The following is a 20542-nucleotide window of genomic DNA, read 5'->3' on the forward strand; positions in this document are numbered from 1 at the left end:
AATCTAATAAATGTGATATTGGTGGTCTAGTGACTAAGTCAAGGAAACAACATATTGATGCACCCACACCTCAACTACACAGTTTCTGCACTGAGAAGGCCACCACAACTTGCTTGAAACATCGGTAAGTATTAGGTTTTTAAGTATTTTATAAGGTGATACAGCAACAAATCTTTTAATGACGGTACTGAAATAACTCTGTGCTTCCATGCCCATATGGATCTGGGCACACTCACTGCTAATCAATATTCATTACATGCTCCGACTTTCTTCTAACTAAATGGTTAAGTCAGTCAGTCCATCTGGTGGGGCACGACATGAGTTGGGCTGTTGCTGATTTGTTTCTGGAAGAGGAGAGAGGGGTGCAGCTTCCCTCTGCTGCCCCCTTAGCCCCACTGTGCACGCTCTTGTTCACCAAGTATCTTTCATAGATTGTCATGTTACAATCACACTTTCAACTCATACACATCATAAAATGGTAGGAAGAAAGGAAATTTTTTATAATGGTATACCTACCACACAGTAAAACATATATGATAATAGTAAATAAAAATAAAGAGTTGTACTTGGGATAAGAACTGCATCTTCTTCTCTCCCTCTCTCTCCAATGAACTTCCCTGCAAAGCATTTCAGGATATAAAAAATATTGGTCTTATACTTACCATGAATGGTGAGCTCAGAATCCTTGTTGACCTCATAAAGACGTATGGCCTCATCTAGTTCCATCTGCGTTGAAATAATGCATGGGTCCCCTGCAAGAGAGAACAAGTCAATGAGTAAATACATTACTGGTTTGTTTCCAACCTGTAACAGGTCTGTCATTATCACAGTGGCATGCTATGTTTCTTCTTTTGTTACTATGGATACATTATATAGGTATGAACACTCAAATTCATTGCACAGACAAAAATTAGCTGGAGACGGTCCAGTAAAATTTGTAATTAAAATTCTTCTTTAGTGTTCTGCTAGGTGAGTGAATGCTTCAGCATGAATTTTTGGCAACAAGACTTGGCTCCATCTAAATGCGATGCCAAATGGATGATGATCTGGACCAGTGAGGCATCAATTTTTCCCTTATTGGCATTCTTTTCCTCAGGTGGTACTGGCTGTGCTTCTAAAGTGACATATGTTCTGGTGATTCATTTGGTACTGCCTTACTGGGATCAGATCCTGTGTCATTAAGTCTGCAGTATGCCAAAGGCAGAATCCCGTAACATGGTAATATAGAATCTGCTACTTTTGTTCCCAGGTCCCTGTCAGGTCAAATACCTATAACTTCTATTACGTACAGAGTCAAAGAAAAAAGCTGACTGCCTAAGTACCTTATCATTTCAGCCCATGGCATGGCTAGTTTCCAAGCAGTGATCTACAACAACTAACTTGATAGGTTGGTACAGTTATGTGTGTCATTTGCTTCCTTGATATCTCTCCTCAATTTTGTGAGCCATGTAATCAATGTTTTCTTTGCCTTACTGGTAGAGGAGATGGTAGACACACACCTTGCAAAGTTTCAGATAGCCTTTCACATGTATTGGGTTGGGTTGTTTGGGGAAGGAGACCAGACAGCAAGGTCATCAGTCTCATCAGATTAGGGAAGGATGGGGAAGGAAGTCGGTTGTGCCCTTTCTAAGGAACCATCCCGGCATTTGCCTGGAGCGATTTAGGGAAATCACAGAAAACCTAAATCAGAATGGCTGGACGCGGGATTGAACCGTCGTCCTCCCGAATGCGAGTCCAGTGTCTAACCACTGTGCCACCTCGCTCTGTTTACACATGTATTAATTAATCTGACATCTTGGGAGGCAGGTGGAAAATTCGCTTGATGTTCTGGAGTCCTACGATAATTGTGAATTCCTTTGACATACTGACAGCATACACAATGTACGTCATTGCTTTGGTGTCTACTGTTCATCCTTTTGTCTTACAACTGCCAGCTGGTGAATATAAAACTGCCACTCTTGTGTGATAAGATGACAGTGGAAAGCATGTGTATATATGCTTTCTGAGCACATTATTTTCTAATGGGCCCTCACCTCCTCTTCTCACTGTGATATCCAGGAATAGGGGTGCTCCATATATTCTGCCTTCGTTGTGAACAGTATGCCAGGTTGGTGAAACTTCAAGTGGTTCAGGAATTCATATACACCTAAACTTTCTTGCTGATGTGGGTATGTGGCCCTCTTGGAACAGCTCATCATTCAACCGCAGTGACATGAGGATAACAATAAGTGTGTGTGTGTGTTGGGGTTTATGGGCGCTCAACATCGAGGTCATCAGCGCCCTGACACACATTAAAAGGAACGAATGTGGAGAGACCTAATAAAACTGAAAAACACATTCAAAGAAAGCAGGAAAAGAGAGAAATTACTACATAAGAAAGTAAAAGCTAAGGGAAGGGAAAACATAGCAACAAGAATGACACAGGAAAGTGTCATTGGCTGGCCTCTTACATAAAAGATGGGCGAGCTTGTCACACAGTGAGCAAATTAATATCCTCTTCCTAAAATCTTTGTAAAAACATTTGACAAGGCACAGAACTTTAAAACTTTGACCACATTCATCCGAGTGTTGCCTAAAAGAGTTGGCAGGTCCGCCGGCAAATCAGCCGAGGCCCGCTGGTCAGAAAATAAAACACAATCCAGTAAAATGTGGCTCACAGTGACCTGGACGCCGCAAGCACCACACAATGGAGGGTCTTCTCGCCGGAGCAGGAAGCCATGCGTCAAAGGGCTGTGGCCTATTCGAAGCCGAGTGAGGAGAACCTCGTCTCGTCGACGGGGCTGAAAGGAAGTACACCACACACGCGTTGTGGGCTTGACTAGACGGAGCTTATTGTCAGTCACTTCCAGCCACTCATCCTCCCACCGACACATGACTCGGGAGCTCAACAGCGAGGTGAGTGCGTGCAACGGGATAGCACACTGAGATACGTGTGGATCAAGACACGCCTCCTTGGCTGCGAGATCTGCCCTTTCATTCCCAGCAATGCCGACATGCCCCGGAACCCAGCAGAAAGCTACAACCTTCCCCAGCCGCTGTAGCCGGAGGAGAGCATCCTGGATGGTCTGGACTGCTTTATCCGCCGGATACAAATGGTGCAATGATTGAAGGGCACTGAGTGAATCGGAACAGACAAGAAATTTAAGCGAGGAAGAAAGTCTCATCGGCTCCAGTGCCCGCAAGATCGCAGACAATTCTGCATCAAAGACAGTAAAAGTCGGAGGCAGGCGGACCTTGAGGACACGATCCGGAAAAACAACTGAGCAACCCACGGAATCCCCTTGTTTCGACCCATCCGTAAAAACAGCTACATAGTCGTGATGCTCAGATAAAATAGCAGAAAATGCTGCAGTAAAAACGGTGGCAGGAGTGCAATCTCTCTTATACTGCAATAAATCTAAAATCACACGTGGCCTCATTAGTAACCAGGGTGGCAGGCGGTTAAAACCCAGGATTTGGGGTTGGACAGACTCCACACCGAGGGACTCAAGCACACGGTGCACTCTGATCCCAAACGGCAACGTAGCCCGGGGACGGCGGGAAAAAAGGCGATCCAGAGGTGGAAGGGCAACAAGATGGTGAGCAGGCGAGCTGGGAGCTGCAAGAAACTTACAAGCTTGGCGCACCAGCAGGAGCTGCCGCCGGATGGTAAGTGGCGGTTCGCCAGCCTCAGCACAGAGGCTGGGGACGGGACTGGTCCGATAAGCACCCGTAGCCAGTCGAATCCCAGCATGGTGAACAGCGTCAAGGTCCCGCAAATAAGACGGCCTCGCTGACCCATATACTGTGCAGCCATAGTCCAGCCGTGAGCGCACGAAAGCTCGATAAAACTGAAGGAGACGCGCCCTGTCCGCTCCCCAAGACCTGTGGCTGAGGCACTTGAGGATGTTCAGTGCCTTCAGCGTTCTGACTTTCAAGTCACGTAGGTGTGGCAACCATGACAACCTGGAGTCAAAAATGAGGCCCAGAAACCGCACTGTGTCTCCAAACTGTAGGACAGTATCCCCCATATGCAAGGCAGGCAACGTAAAAAGACGACGAGAACGATTAAAATGAACACAAACACACTTATCGGCAGAAAACCTAAAACCCGTCTTTGCAGCCCACTCCTCTAACCGCCGCACCGTTAGTTGCAATTGACGGCTCGCGGATGCAACACTAGAGGAGGAACAGAAAACAGCAAAGTGGTCCACAAACAAGGAGCACTGTACTGGACTCCTCACTGTAGACGTTATACTGTTGATTGCTATGGCAAAGAGGGTAACGCTTAAAACACTGCCCTGGGGGACACCGTTCTCTTGCTCAAAGCGATCAGACTGTGTTACCAACGCGGGTCCGAAAAAACCGCTGAGACAGGAAAGACCGAATGAAAATAGGGAGGCGGCCACGAAAGCCCCATTGATGCAGTTGTGCAAGAATACAGTGTCTCCAAGTAGTATCATATGCCTTACTGATATCAAAGAAGATACCGATACAGTGATGCTGTCGGAGGAAAGCCTGCTGAATAGCCGCCTCGAGGAGGGTCAGGTTGTCGACTGTGGATCGAAATTTTCGGAATCCACACTGAAAGCGGCTAAGGAGCTGTCTGGTCTCTAGCAGCCAGACCAGACGACGGTTAACCATCCGTTCCAGAGTCTTTCCGACACAGCTTGTCAAGGCGATACTACGATAACTACTGGGACATGTGCGGTCCTTTCCTGGTTTGAGGAGAGGGATGAGGATTGCCTCCCTCCACGAGGTTGGGAACACTCCTGTGTGCCATATGAGATTAAAACATTCAAGGAGGATTTCCTTTGACGCCGCTGGCAGATGTCTAAGCATGGAGTACCGGATGCGGTCGCAACCTGGTGCAGTGTCAGAAGTCTCAGTAAGAGCCGACTCAAGTTCCCACATGGAGAAAGGGGAGTTGTAGGCCTCAGAACCGTTCGACCGAAAGTTCAAATTCGCTCTTTCGACAGTCGCACGGTAGCGACGAAACGCTGGATCCTGGGTTGCAGTGGCAGTACTTTGTGCGAAATGCTCTGCCAGCGACTGAGCTATGGCGCTGGGTGTCGTTTGGAGGCAGCCCTGGTTCAGGACTGCAGCTATTGGTAAACGGCTGCGTTTACCGGAAATCCTCCGGATGGCTTCCCATACCTTTGTGGAACAAGTGGAACGGTTGATGGAGTCCAGAAACTCCTGCCATGACCTTTTCTTGCTCTCTTTAATGACACGGCGTGCCCTGGCTCTCGCGATACGAAAGGCGGTAAGATTGACCGCTGTTGGGCGGCATTTAAATCGGCGAAGAGCCGCACGCCTGTCACGGATGGCTGAACGGCACTCTTCTGTCCACCAAGGCACAAGGCGCCGCTTACGAGTGCCAGAAGACTGTGGTATGGACAGGTCAGCAGCATGGTGGATCACAAGCGTGATGTGATCCACCCATTCCTGTACGCTGTTGTGGCGGTCAAAGACAGCCAACCGAGTGAACAGTGGCCAGTTAGCCCTGCCAATCATCCACGATGGTGGCCGCTGCTCCAGCAATACACCATCCAGGAGATGAATGCGGATAGGGAAGTGATCGCTGGAATGTAGATCGTCAATGACCTCCCAGTGAACGGAGTCAGTGAGGGTTGGAGAGCAGAAAGAGAGGTCAATGGCTGAGAATGACCCTGTAGCACTAGAGAAATGAGTCGGAGTACCTGTGTTGAGGATGCACAACACTTGAGATGTTAGGAGGCTCTCCAAAATTCGACCTCGAGCGCAAATAGAAGCGGAGCCCCACAGGACATGATGGGCATTGAAGTCTCCCAGGAGGACAAACGGGCGGGGGAGTTGGTCGATAAGGTTTGTGAGAGCCTCTAAGTTCACTGCATCCAGAGGGGGTAAATAAAGGGAGCAAACAGTAAGCCTCCGACCGGAATAAATTGCAACTGCAACTGCTTGCAGGTCAGTATCCAGGGGGAGAGCAGAGGAGTGGTGGTCATTATCGACAAACACGGCGACTCCGCCTTTGGCCCTGTCTCCAGTCAGGTCATCTTTGCGATACAACCTATAGCCCCTGAGTACAGGAGCATCAGATTGTTTTAGATGTGTTTCCTGTAAACACAAGCACAGGGGGCGTTGCCGTGCTAGGAGGTGCAGTTCCTCCACATGTGCCCGGAATCCATTCATGTTCCACTGAATAATGGGAGCCATCTATCGGGGCGGGAGTACCTTCAGTCGCACTTTCTGTCGGGGAGGAGAACCCACAACAGGTGGAGGCTCAGTTTTGGGGCGAGACGATTGCCCCAGTCTGGCATCTACCTCCATCGCCTCAGAAGAGGAGTCGAGAGAGACGTCAGAGAGAAGGACATCCACATCAGCAGACTGTACAACTTCAGTCTCCTTTAGCGGGCGAGTCTTCACCTTTGGCTTGTGCTTCGATGTTCTGGCCTGAGGTGGCATTGGAGCCAAAACCTCAGAAGCAGTAGGGGGTGTAGAAGCGCTAGGCATGGCACAAGACTGGACCTGGGAAGGGGCAGGAAGTTCCATGACGTCAGCTACCACGGCCTGGTCAGAAGGCCGGGGAGGAGCAGCAGGCTTCACAGGAACAGCAGCAGCACATGTACATTGACAAACACAGGTGCTAGTGCTGACAGTAGCAACCTCTGTTTGTGTAGCGGCATCAGTTTTCAAGACTGGCTGTTTCAGAACGGAAGAAAAGGAAGCAGCGAACGTGGGCGGCTGCAGGGACTGGTAAATTTTCTTTGCCTCACCGTACGGGATGCGTTTGGTGGTTTTAAGTTCCTGGATCTTCCGTTCCTCAAGGAAAACTCTACATTCCCTACTCCACACAGGGTGATCCCCAGAGCAGTTGACACACTTGGGAGGAGAGGAGCAATCAACTCCCCCATGAGCGGCTTTACCACATTTCCCGCAAGTGGCTTCCCCTTTACAGCCGAGAGTAGTGTGGCCAAAGTGCTGGCATTTAAAACACCGCATGGGATTGGGGTAATAAGGCCGTACACTGAGACGTAGGAAACCTGCCTTCACATGCTCTGGCAATTTGGTGCTGTTAAACGTAAGGATAAATGAGTCAGATTTCATGAGAGCACCATCCACCCGTTTCATAACGTGTTGCACGTCGACAATTCCTTCCCGGGACCATTCAGACTTCAGTTCGTCTTGGGGGATGTCGACAAGATCTCTGCAAGTCACAACACCCTTGCTGTAGTTCAAGGTGTTGTGAAATTCAGTCTCTATCGCAAACTCCCCAAGAAATTGTGCCTTCTGAAGGTTCTGGACTTGCTGGAAGCTAGATGTTTCAACCAGCAAGGTGCCATTGCGCAAGCGCTTTACAGACTTTAACGTGCCAGCAATACCCTCTAAGCCCTTCTGTATATAAAATGGCGAAACTTTTTCAAAACTCCCATCTTTTCTTTTAATTATGAGAAACACATTCTGAGAAGCAGAATGCGTTCTGTTACTAGTACCTGAATTAGGAGGACTGGCTACACGAGCCCTCTTGTTAGATTGGGTGTTAGAACCTACCAGCGGCCCACCCTTTCCGCTGGGAGGAAAAGAAAAGTTCGAGGGTTCCATCTCGATCCCACGAGCAGCTAGGGAACTAAACGTCCGCTCAGACAGAGCCCCGCATGCCTGAGTAAGCCCTATACAACTGGGGTGTGGCAGGTGCCCCAGAGGTTGCCCGCTTGCGACTGTTCCACCTCAACAGCCATGCATCTCATAGGCGCGGAGCACACCGGAAGATTGAGGGGTTTTTTATAGAGGTTTGTTCCATCCTCGCGATCCGGGCGGTCAAGCCAAGATCCCCATTCCCTGAGACACACAACATTCCACCGCCGCGCCGCACGATGGTCGCTGAAGTGTACTCAGAGCTTACGGTGACGGGGGACAGGGGGCGCTTACCAGTCCCCAGCTCAGGAACCCCGGGGTCGCCAAGCCCGTACCCAGCAAATGAATGCTGAGCCCCTGGGGGCGATAACAATAAGTCTTGCTGCTAAAAATTCATGCAGGACCCAAGACTCGACATAGTGATAAATCCAAGAATTGCTAGAAAGGGTGTTCATTTTTATCAAATGCAAAATGCTACCTTTTTAAACCATGTTTGTGGAACTAACCTCAGCTCAAAGAGATAAAACTACATTCACAACTTAATTATCAATAAAAGTACACGATGGAATAACAACAATACTGTGAACAGGATAAATTGCTACACACAGTATGGAGGAGACTTTTACAGACAGGTATAACAACATTCACACAAGCAGGAAGTACACACATGGCCACGATTTCTCGCTGATGTCGCTGTACTCTTGGATGTGATGACCATGCGTGTCTAGGCTGTATGAAATGGACTTCTTGGTACTGAACGGATGACAACTGCAGAGGTATTGCTGGTTGTTGGTAAGTTTGATATGGATGGAGTACTGATGTAGCCGTCATTGATGTGGAAGTCAACATCAAGGAAAGGGGCTTCTTGGGTTGAGGGGGGGCCAGGTGAAATGAATGGGGATGGTGTTGAGATTCTGGAGGAATGTGAATAGGGTGTCATCATCCTCAGTCCACATCACAAAGATTTCAAAAAATGGTTCAAATGGCTCTGAGCACTATGGGACTTAACTTCTGTGGTCATCAGTCCCCTAGAACTGAGAACTACTTAAACCTAACTAACCTAAGGACATCACACATATCCATGCCCAAGGCAGGATTCGAACCTGCGACCGTAGCAGTCACAAAGATTTCATCATCCAGTTAGAATCAGGTGAGGGGTTTGGGATTTTGGATGGTTAGGAAGGATTCCTCTAAATGGCCAATGAATAGACTGGCATAGGTTGATGCCACAAAGGTGCCCACTGCAATACCATAGATTTGATTGTTGGTGATGGCTGCATGGGTGAAAAAATTGTGGGTGAGAGTATAGGCTGCGATGGTGACTAGGAAGGAGGTTGTAGATTTTGAGTCAGTCAGGTGCTGCAGAAGGTAGTGTTCCATAGCAGCAAGGTCATGGGCATTAGAGATGATATAGCAGAGCAAGACACCCTATTGTAAAGGCAAGGAAACTGTTGGTGTCTTTTGCATGGGGGGGGAGTAGGTTACAGGTAATAAGGTGAAGGTGCTGGTCCACGAGAGCAGAGATTTGCACAGTGATGGCATAGTAACCAGTCACAATTGTGTGTTCCGGTTGGTTGGGTTTATGGACTTTGGAATGCAGTGAGTGGTAGAGGTTGTGTGTGTGTGTGTGAGAGAGAGAGAGAGAGAGAGAGAGAGAGAGAGAGAGAGAGAGAGAGAGAGACATCATGGACAGGTTATGGGATGAGATATGGATAAATCTGACTGCTGCAAAGTCCGTCTGCCAAGTAATCCCAGCAGTTTGCAACCTCAGTGGCGGAGGCTTTGTGAGCAAGTATAATTATAAGGTCGGGATCAGCTTTTAGGTTATGGATTGCAGTTTTTTCTGTGGATATGTAGTTGGCTTCCAAGTTCAGGGATTTGGGGAATGATTGTGATGCAGGGTTTCAAGCAAAGAAATCCTGAATTGTTAACAGGAGGACGATTTGTGGGTAGCGAGGTGGACCACGGACAGATGCAGAAGTGAAATGAGTCAGGCAGAGTTCAGTATTGATTTTGTGTTGAGTATGGTTGGTAGGGTTAGTGGTGAAAAGATTTTCCACAACGGATAGTGCCTTTTGAAAGGAGAGAGACACAGTAGTCATGTGTGTATGCATTGCGCTTGCCTGAATGTGTGCGAGCTTTCTACTCTGGAATAAGGCCTTTTGGGTGAAAGCTTAAATGTACAGCAGTCTTTTCATTGTGCCTGTCTGTAAGTCATTGGCTCCTTTACATTTTGTGTAGCAATCTATCCTTTCCATAATATTGTAATTACAAATAAAACATTTTTAAGGTTAAGTGCAAACATGTAACAACTATTTTAACATTGGGTCCAAAAGAGGTTCCATGCAGTATCAACAATTGGGGGGGGGGGGGGGGGGAACAAGTTGATTCTGCAGTTGCAGTGCATCAAAGCAAGAAAACATTAATTTTCAGAAACATTCAGTGAATAGACTGAGCTACATATTGCCACTTCCCTGCCTCTCATCAATAACATATCCAAGTTTAAAATTAAAACATCATCATAGACAGAGACAAAATTTTTGAGATTTACTGTACAGGTTCTACTGAACCAAGAGGCATTTCATCATTTGTTGCAGTCCTCCAAGAGTATTTCAGTAACAGACATTGGACAGACACGAAAGGTTTGCAACAATTCAACTCTACCTCATAACATAAAAGACCTCAACAATAATGAAATAAGGAAACTTAAGTAAATTGATAACGCCACGAAGTTCAGAATACTGACAGTAAAGTCCCTCAATTACAATGCTATAATTTGGTGAAGACATTTAGATCTGAACAGTCTCTCCACAAACATTATTTGAAGAATCCCAAGCAATCAACCAAATGACAATCTTAGTCACTTACTGCTAGGTGTGTTAGGCGTGTGATGAACCAGTGAAGTGTGGCTCAGTCTTCATATTTTCTGGGAGTGTTTTAGATTGATTATTTTTATCAGACTGCATTAAATCACTGCTAAATTTGGGTACTGCCTGAGTAACTAGTAGTTTTGAGAAGTTCCACTTAATTTTTAATGACACTTGAAACTATCTTTGAAGATGTTTACTCTTTTATTTCAATTATTAGTGCTCTAATCATCAAGTCAGGCTCTACATTTCATGTAGGGCCAGCTGAGGAGCCTAGAGTCACAACAATTTAAAATATTTGTATCACACAAACTGCAGTCTGTCACACTTTATGACTGTGTCTGGTTTATCTGGAAGTTGACCAAAAAAAAGTTCCGGGGATTCAAATTCACTCTAACAACAGTAAGAGAGATGTACCGATATAAGTTTGACTAGATGCTCAACATTCTAAAGTGTTATGCCGTACTTCCAAGAGTTCAGTCAGGTTTCTGATTCCACATTATGCACAACCACACTGTTCTCAGTTCAGGAAGTGAGCATAAAAACACAGTTCACAGCACCTTATGTACATGGCTGAGTCAGCCATCAAAATATTGTTCATAAAATGGAATCAACAAGACAGGTAAATACCAGAGAAACAATCACATAGATAAAACCTGGGAGATCACATTTTGGAGAGTCTTCATAGTGTACAATAGAAGAAATCATGAATACAAAGTTGACATGTCAAAGGATAGGAATAAAAGTGAGGATCAGCAGTAGGGAAAGGATTAAATGCAGCAGCACATAACCAGGTAATTAACAGGAGGACTGAGGACTGTTAAACATTCAAGGTCAGAAACATTGCAAAACCAAACCAATGGAATAGCTATATGGGAACCACGGTGGGCAGAAAAAAATGGGCAGCAGAGAGAAAAAATACTGAAAAAACATATTCCAAATCAGGTGCACACAAAGAAGTACACCAACTGAAATAGTGATAAGCATTCCATGAAGTTTCGGAACTGCAGCCTGTCATGTCCACTTCTTGCCATGATATTTCGACTGACAACCATTCAGCCATCTTCAGGTGAGTGTTTAGTACTTGAGATTGCTAGTTCATGTTGTTGACTTAACATTAAAAAAAAAAAAATGGTGCAGACATACATGCATGAAGGTAGCCACTACATAAGCAACCTGTGTCAAGTTTTGCATCCCCTTCGAATATTGGTCCATCTGTAGTATGCAGGAGCATGCATATTGGTGACACTGCATGCACGCTCTCTGCTGGAATGCAGGTTCACAGAGTTAAATTCAGATATTGAATTAATAAAACTAGTTGTCACTGGACATGTCACTAGTCATGAAATGTTTTCTTTCTGTAGATATTAAAGAAATTATTGGGCTCCCCCAGTTACTTAATTCTACCAATTCCTTAATAAATGAATCTCACAAGGACCTCATTGCAACCAAGATTTCCATAGCAGAATAATCCATGTAATATTCTGTGGAGAAGCAACATTTGACTATGGCTGACTTGCTGGGCTGTAAAAGGCAAGTGTGGTGATCGTGTTCAATGCACCTTTCGCACACTGTGCACATGTCTAACCAATGTAGGCTTTTCCGCATTGGCAAGGCATTCTGGAGACATCAGCCCTCTGCAGTCCCACATTGTCCTTTGTCAAGCCGAGAAGAGCACAGGGTGGAAGATTACTTTGGCATAATGTTTCCTTATGATTCTGTTTAATTTCAGTTAAATATTGGTGGCATATGGACTTGAACAGCTGCTCCTCCTCCTCTTTATCTTGTCAGTGGTCATGTTTCTTCCTCCTTAAAGATGTGCAGTTCTGATGTGGAGAATATCCATTATCTTTGAACACAGACTGTAGGTGTTCCAGCTCCTTTGCGAAACTGTGTCCACCTGTTTAGCTGAGTGGTAATTTGCTTGCCTCTCAAGCAGCGGGCTCGGGTTCGATCCCTGGCCAAGTTGGAGATTTTCTCCACTCATTGACTCGGTGTTGTGTTATCCTCATCATCATTTCATCCTCATCGGTGTTGAGTGAAATAAGACTTGCACTTGGTGGCCAAACCCGAATGGGACCTCCCAGCCAACAACACCATACTATCATTTTTATTGTGAAGCCGTCTCCATCAGACATAACATCATAACATCTGCCCAGTGCATGAATGGTCGAAGGATGTTCATATTTTGTAATGGATGGTGGCAGTTAGATGCAAACAAATACAGGTCAGGTATGTGTGGGCTTATGGAAAACACAATGGCCAATGATACATCCACTTTCCCACTGACCAAGACATCGAGAAACAGCAGACAATTGCCTTTCCCCAATTCCATTGTAAATTTGATATTCTTGTAGATTGTGCTGCAGAAAGCACAAAAGACTCACTTGAAGATGGCTGAACTGTTGCCAATTGAAATATTGTGGCATCGAAACTTCCTGGCAGATTAAAACTGTGTGCCGGACCGAGACTCAAACTCGGGACCTTTGCCTTTCGCGGGCTAGTGCTCTACCAACTGAGCTACCCAAGCACGACTCACGCCCCGTCCTCACAGCCTTACTTCTGCCAGTACCTCGTCTCCTACTTCCCAAACTTAACAGAAGCTCTCCTGCAAACGACGACGACTCAAGGCAGCACAGGAGGAGGCAATGCACAAAAAGGTGAACAGGAACCAGGAACAGGCAGGGTTACCCACTGAGCTAATCAAAATTAACTAAGATCAATTTATGTTTTGATTCAACTTGGGTGCTGAGAGAGTGACTAGGAGATTACTTTAAGGTACGGTAAATCCTTAGTTATTCTAGAACTTCGAGAATATGGCCCTTATGTTCACTATGGAACACTGAAAGGTAGGATGAATTACTGGTAACAGAGTGAACTGTCTCAGAAAAATGGGAACCCAAAGCTGAGTTAGAGCCCAAGCCACATGAATGTTTAATGAAACTAACCTCAAATTTTCTACCCACCTGACTGATATACTTGTACGAGCAGTCATTACACGTAATTCTGTAAGCCCTCTGCCTGTTAGTCCAGGGAATAAAATAAGCTGCGACAATCTTACGAGGTGAAAGCTGTTTGCCAACACAACATGAAATCCTACGAAACCATCTTACAGGTTCATTTACCAAATGGAACCAATGTAATTATGTCCTCTTGCTGGTCTGAGGGTGGAGTCAAGGAACCTGTCTGGTGTTGAGTTTCACACTGCGTTTTTCAGATTATATGTTAAATTTCAGTATGGAGACTGCATTTACCTTACATTTCTCTGTGTAGGAACTAATAATTGCCCATCCATTCTTTTAGCAACTACTTTTAAGCAAGAAAAATAGAAAGGATGATATAATTACTACTTACTTTTACAGGATATGATCAGGGAAAATAGAACCTAATAAAACAATTCATGATGGACAAACAATAAAAAATCTACAAAATAACTGCAACTTCTAATGTAGGTACAGTTGTGGAATAAAGAGGAATATTCCATAAGGGCTGTCAGCTTGCACCAGTAACACAGAAAACATGCGACAAATTCTGTAAACAACAGGGCAAACGTAATGTGATATTAATGGCAGATTTATCAAACAATGTAAGCTGTAGACAAGTAGGTCCCCACAACCACATATTCTCAGTTTCCCACTTGTTGGCTTCGCCAACCAAACACCCTGTAACCTTCCAACCTATCCTACACTTTGGGCAAAGCTACATATCAGTTTGCGACCAAAACCATGTTTCTGTGCTTTTACATTTGTGGGCTTCACCAACTAACAAAAAAATTGAATCTACACCTCAAAAGGTAATGCAACAGCAGCCATCAGCAGCCATTAACATTGCAGTGGTAGTGAAAGCCCACGACTCATTACTGCATATTCCTCTTGGCCCCAGCTGTGTAGTTTGTGCCAGGTGGTACACCTTCCAGAAAAATTACATGAAGCAGAGTAGTATTTGGTGACAATGAATATTGGTTAAGAGTGGATACTGCATATAGTGTACTTGAGAATGCTTTGGTCTAACCACATGCAATAGGCATCACTACAAATTTGTCATTACCAACTGAGGTCAGTAGAGAACAGCCAGAAACCTAAGAAAATGCTTTAGATATTATTTCAGTATCATCAGTACAACTTGAATGCGTGTTATACTTTGACTAACAGTTCAAAATTTAAGTAAACTGATAACATACTTAAAGAGAAGCACAAAATATGCTAAAATACAGTCTTTAGATGAATCCGAAACTGACTTCTACATGACCGTAATATACTCTCACTGTATAATGAAATATATATAATTTTATGGCCCATATTTTATACAAATCACAAATTTAAGCCATACACACTTGTTCAACCCAGTTGATAAGGTAGTTTAGACTGAACTATTTTGGCAAACTAAATGATTACAAACCTTTGAAACACAATATTACAGGAGATTGTTAAAGACAAGATGAACTAACTGAGCAAGGAATGAATATGCCCTACAACAAGTCAATGAGTATGAATGACTCATAAAAAGCATAATGAAATGAACAGAATTGGTAAACACATATGACATGTATTGTTGTTGAAAACTGTAGAAATAATCACTGGAGCCAGTCTAGACAGAAGTACTTAAATTAAATTGATGATTATGTAGGATGCACGAGTTATGCTGAACCGAAGAGGATAGCTGACGTGAGAAGAACGATCTGCATCAAACGAACTTTGGGGTTGATGACCAAAACAACAACAAAAGTCAGCTGCGGTTAGCAAGGCCAGCATCTATCAACCTGTACAAAAGTGGATCAACTGAAGCATTCAACAGTGCTTTGCCAACTCAATCCTACTGTCACATTCCAACATAATCTAGACCCCTAGCTATAGTACTGATTAATGCAACAGCACATCCACAGTTTCATATTCACATTCACTGGTTTATTGTCAGAATTCTGTTCTCTTACTGAATGCACACATTTGATATCAGATGCCACATCACTATTACATTACAGGATGGAGCAGACACGCAGTAATGGTAGGTTCAGTTGACCCCTTGAACTAATTTAAATAATATTCAAGCTAACTAGCAAACTGATGTATCATCTGGACTTCAAGGTTTAGATTCCTGTGCCTGTTCCATCACTCTGATACACAGGATATTAAAATTCATTGAAAATAGGTAAGTAGTCATTCCTGTAACACATTAAATAAGTAATGAACTAAACTAAGAGTTCAACATTCTAGATCCAAGACGAAGTTACATTTATTCACAGTCTCCATTATTGTTTCAATTCTATGGCACTGTTGATTCTTTCTCTTAGCACCAACGGCCAACACTTTCTAGAACGTACATGTGTTACCCACTACACATTACAGATATGCTACCTTGGAATCTGATAACTGTTTTTGCTATAATTACTATCTTACCTGTATCAACAATACAGCCTTTCAATGCAGAATACTACGTAAATGAAATTGAAAGCAGGCTAGCAGTAAGTTACCAAGTAGTGTGTGCCCAAATTATGCTGTAATATAGGAGCGCACTCCATATGTGACCACAAATGACACCACTGGGATTTATGGATTATATTTATAGTGGTAATAGCATCTCTACCCTGAGCAAGTATTACTGCAGATTGCACTTTGTCAAATTTTTCTATAATATAAACGAAGTGGGTAGTCTCCATTATAACACATTGCAAATTCAGTCGCTGTGCCTTTTATATATGCATTTTCTATCTGCATTACAAGCAACTTATTTGTGTAACTGATCAGTCAATAAACTTTTCCTGTTATAAGTACATATGCTGGATCAGCATATTTCATTTTGACCTGAAACAGCCAACCATTACTGATCGTACAACAACATAAACTTCACACCAAGGCTTTGAAACATGGTTCTCTATCTCTCTTTCTGCAAGACACATAGTATTTTGGTTTACATTTACACTCAACTTTTTATTACATTAATAGACGCCTTCTCCTGACATTCAATCTCATTTCAGGCAAACATCACTATTCCACATTTTTTACTACTTAAGAAATTGTCAATTATCAGGTGTGGTAACTTGGAAGAGGTGGAGCTACTACAGATTAAAGTATTGAAATATGTATTACTCAACAAACAAAAAGTTTCTTAATATTTCCAAAGTTTTCCCTTTATGGTTGAGATAAGATAACCTGTCATTCCAATGAATATACGAAAGTAGCCCTTTATGATACAACAAAAATTACAAAGCTCAAAACAACACTAAGAAAGTATCCCACTAATGGAGCGTTTTGAATAAGTCGCTTTTTGTCTAATAAGGGGAAAAATCAAACACTAATTTCCTGAAACCTCACTGATGGTCCCCAGTCATACACTGAATCTCCATAAGTAAATTTAAACATTTTTAAGAAAAGTTTTGTTACAGACTAGTCACAATTCTCAGTATTGTGCCTAATTATATACAACAAGCAGTGTTAATTCAACAGAACATGTCATACATTTTGGACGTAACATGCAGTCAGAAATTTAAATACGCACCTTCCTCATCAACCCATTTCATAGTAAAGACTTGGTCTGGGGGAAAACGACAGATGTCTCTCATCTCTTGACATAACTGCTCAACTGTGATTTGTGGATCAATATAAGTTATCATGATTTCCCTGCAAGAAAAACAATGATTTATATCCATTATAATTTACAGTCACACAGTTTACTTGAAACTATTTTACTATATCACATCATAATTTTAACACACTAATTATTACACAGAAAATATGACAACTACATGAAAGACAATATAGAAAACTAAACTGTCAAAATACATAACTTCATCAAGATTTACAAATTCAGAGAAGTAACAGTATGAAATACCCGCTGCCATAACACAATGTTTTTGTTCATATACAGGAGTTACAAACACCTAACAGGAATAAACACTGTGGAAAAATGTGACCACCAGAAGTAAACAAAAATGTGTAAAGTTTCTCAACAAAATCTATCAGAAGGGGGACACAATAAGGCTTTTACTTTTGTCAGTGCCCTCTCCCAGGTACGCAAGGACCCATGATTGAATAGATGATTAATATTATAAACCAACAGTGTATTTCTTATCCAATATTAATCAAAAACATTCAAGACCTTTCAATACACACATAGCTCTGCTATAAATAGACAAACTATAAAACCAAGTGAGCAAACACTTTTCTGAATTTCTGGAAATAGCTCTCACATAGCTTCAATTTATTCCTTTGATTGCCCATAACTAGTCTATAAGTTGAAGCACCCACATGGGGCATAGGTGTATGTAGACATGTGAGAGTGGACATTTCACATGAATTCATCAAAGCGCAACTCCCAAAGCCATCAAGTTTCGTTTCTTTTGTGTGTGCCTTTCGACAGCTTAACACTACTACTTTTTGGGGAGTGGTCTCCTTTAACACAAAAGTATTTTCCCTCTCATTGAGGCTACATAGAAACTGTCATCGTACTACCCAGTATGCACAGGTGTCAAACACATATGACATCCTTCTCCTTGCCAATTTTGTTATGGCATCCCAAGTTCCACTTCTTAGGTATGTAAAAGTACACAGCAATGAATTTCAGCAAGATCAGTGACCTTGTTTCCAAGAAACTTCACCACAACTGGATGTTTATATCCTGGTGCCCTTATCTTCACCAAACATGATAGCTACTGAATTTAAAGTAGTTATGGAAAACAATGGGCATCTGAAGGGTGTTAACACATTTCACAGCCAACTGGTAACCAACCCAGACAAGCTTTTTTTCAGCTCAGGGCAGGGTCATAAAGCAATCAGTGATAACTGTTTTTAAAAGATAAACAGTCTATGGAGAAACAACCTTTATTGTTTTATAGTTTGCCAATAATGTGTTTTGCCTTGTTTAGGGCATTTTCAGATTGGCTGGCACAACAGGTGTTAAACACAACAGGCGGCCATCCATGTGAATGCCTTAGCAGGCAAACACTGTTTTCAATATTTTAAGAGTAGCTACTGCGTGGTGCCATGAGATAGAATAACGTTGAGTACACAAGAAGTCACATTTAAAATACATAAAAGATCTCAGTAGGTAGTTGTCCTTGTTGAATATTAAGTCCTTGCACACTGCCCTTATAGAGTATATAGCACAGTTCAAAAGACACCAAAAACGGGATCAGGCCTACAGAAGTGCATCACAAAATACAAACATGAAAGAAAAGCCAGCGTACACATTCTGGCCACACAAATAATACTCACACAATGCAAATGATTAAGGGCCATCTATTTTAAACACAGCGACATCAAAGTACTCATAAAAAACATCTGTCTTGCCCACAGAGATGGGTTCTTCAAACATTATACTCAAATTTCTGAGAAGATTGGAAAGAATACAACCACGAATGAATGTCTGAAAGTAAAATGAACTATTGGGACACGGACTTCCTGTTCTATAGACACAAAATCACTTACTCATATTAAAACAGATACAAAAAGAAGTGTGTATTCATCAATTAACTTTCCTCCCACACAAAGTGCCCGAGTTTTTCCTTACATCCCTGAATCATTCAGATTTGAAAATACACGCAAAACATGGTTCATCTATCATAGTTTGAAATCAGGAATCTTATTTAACTTCGTAAGAATATAAAAACGATGGTAGTTATGAAACCAGAGTGATTAAACCGGTAAGAAGTTAAATTAAAATTCTCTGCGGACAGCAAGATTTTTGATTAACGTTTCTGATCACCGAGAATTTGGAAACGACAACTGTCCGAATCGAATGTACAGTCACCAATATACCTCAGGCATTTCGACCCTTTGCGAGTCAGTTGGGATCTATTTTAAAGAATAACTAATATGAAATATCGTCGGGGTGCCTTGAAACAACGAATCACACTCACCCATTATAAGCGGTCTTCACCCTTATCTCCGGAACTTCGTTATCAGGCGAAAGCTGGGTAGGCATTTTTATGTTTCCACCTTCTTGAATGCTTCGTTAACCAACTGACTTGAGAAACAGAAAGCTTATCTGTCTCCGTTAAGTCTAATGAACGGGGATTTGTCCTGAAAAAGCACACATCATATGACCACATCAAGGTCAGTACTTTTGACAGCACACTACGAATGCACAAACAAACTAAAAATTAATCACGAAACTGTTTTATGTCATTACAAACACACTGGAATAACATAGCTAGAGAACTAACAGAAAACTCAAGTGACCGAACAGTTGGCAGAGAATTTAATTTAGCGCAAATTATCATTCATCCTTCCCACTACAACATTCAGCGAAGAGACACAAACCTAATGCTTCACTACTGTATCTACAATAACTGTGTTCAGCCACTTTCACTACCACTTGACATAAAAATAACAAGCACCACAGGTACACAACACAACGCCTTCCCCCAGTGTCTCGAATGACAACAACTCATGACACATCTCTGGTTATTTAAACTGACGCATGGCGGCACTCTCGCAGCAGACTGTATATCGAAATTTGAAAAGCGTGGTCCGCAAAGTGGTCCGAACGATAAATATAGTAGTAAGTATGCAAACAAATTCACAAAACCAATAAGACGCAAATAAAAATTCGATCGCCCTGTTACAAGTGCCCTGAATGTGAAAAATAAATCATAAGTAAAATGAACATAATAGTGACTCCTTCTTTTCAAATACAGTACTAAAAAGTAAATAAGTATAGTTCTAACACATAGCTTACTTTTCTAATCTAAAGTACTCTAAACTCTGAATCTAACATCAAACGCAACAATTAAATACAAACAGGCCTGTATTAGACGTTCCAATTTCTGTCTATTTTATTTTCATCTTTCTCAGATAGACTTCTTCTCAGTTTCGCATGGATTAATCGACGTATCATCAATTACATGTTAAACTCCTCAACTGAAATAAAAACTGTAATCATAAACAATCTGAAGAAACACCGAAATCAGCAGGATGACAGAAAGCGAGTGGGATATTGCTATGGTAGGGATTCAGTAATCAAGAATTCTCCATGGATCATTTTACATTGGAGTGTAGTACAGGATGTAGTAACGCACACTTAATAATAAAATAAACTAGAACTAGTAAACTATTGTATACATATCAAGCACAGCAATAAAAAGT

The 20542-nt window shown here is 42.6% G+C and overlaps 1 protein-coding gene across 2 annotated transcripts in view; it reads right to left on the reverse strand.

Annotated features, from left to right (window-relative positions):
• LOC126162664 (atypical protein kinase C) overlaps positions 1-19854 on the reverse strand; it is a 761639-nt gene extending 741785 nt beyond the window's left edge. For both annotated transcript variants that reach the window (XM_049919308.1, XM_049919309.1), the window contains exons 1-4: positions 19718-19854; positions 19315-19477; positions 16956-17077; positions 663-752 (exon numbers count right to left, since the gene is read on the reverse strand). In XM_049919308.1, coding sequence (XP_049775265.1) covers positions 663-752; positions 16956-17077; positions 19315-19379 — 277 coding nt within the window. In that variant the 5' untranslated portion in view covers positions 19380-19477; positions 19718-19854. The remainder of the gene's footprint in view (positions 1-662; positions 753-16955; positions 17078-19314; positions 19478-19717) is intronic.
• Positions 19855-20542: the final 688 nt, after the last annotated feature.

The sequence above is a fragment of the Schistocerca cancellata genome, chromosome 2 (assembly GCF_023864275.1).
Source record: "Schistocerca cancellata isolate TAMUIC-IGC-003103 chromosome 2, iqSchCanc2.1, whole genome shotgun sequence".
In the NCBI taxonomy this organism is placed as follows: Eukaryota; Metazoa; Arthropoda; class Insecta; order Orthoptera; family Acrididae; genus Schistocerca; species Schistocerca cancellata.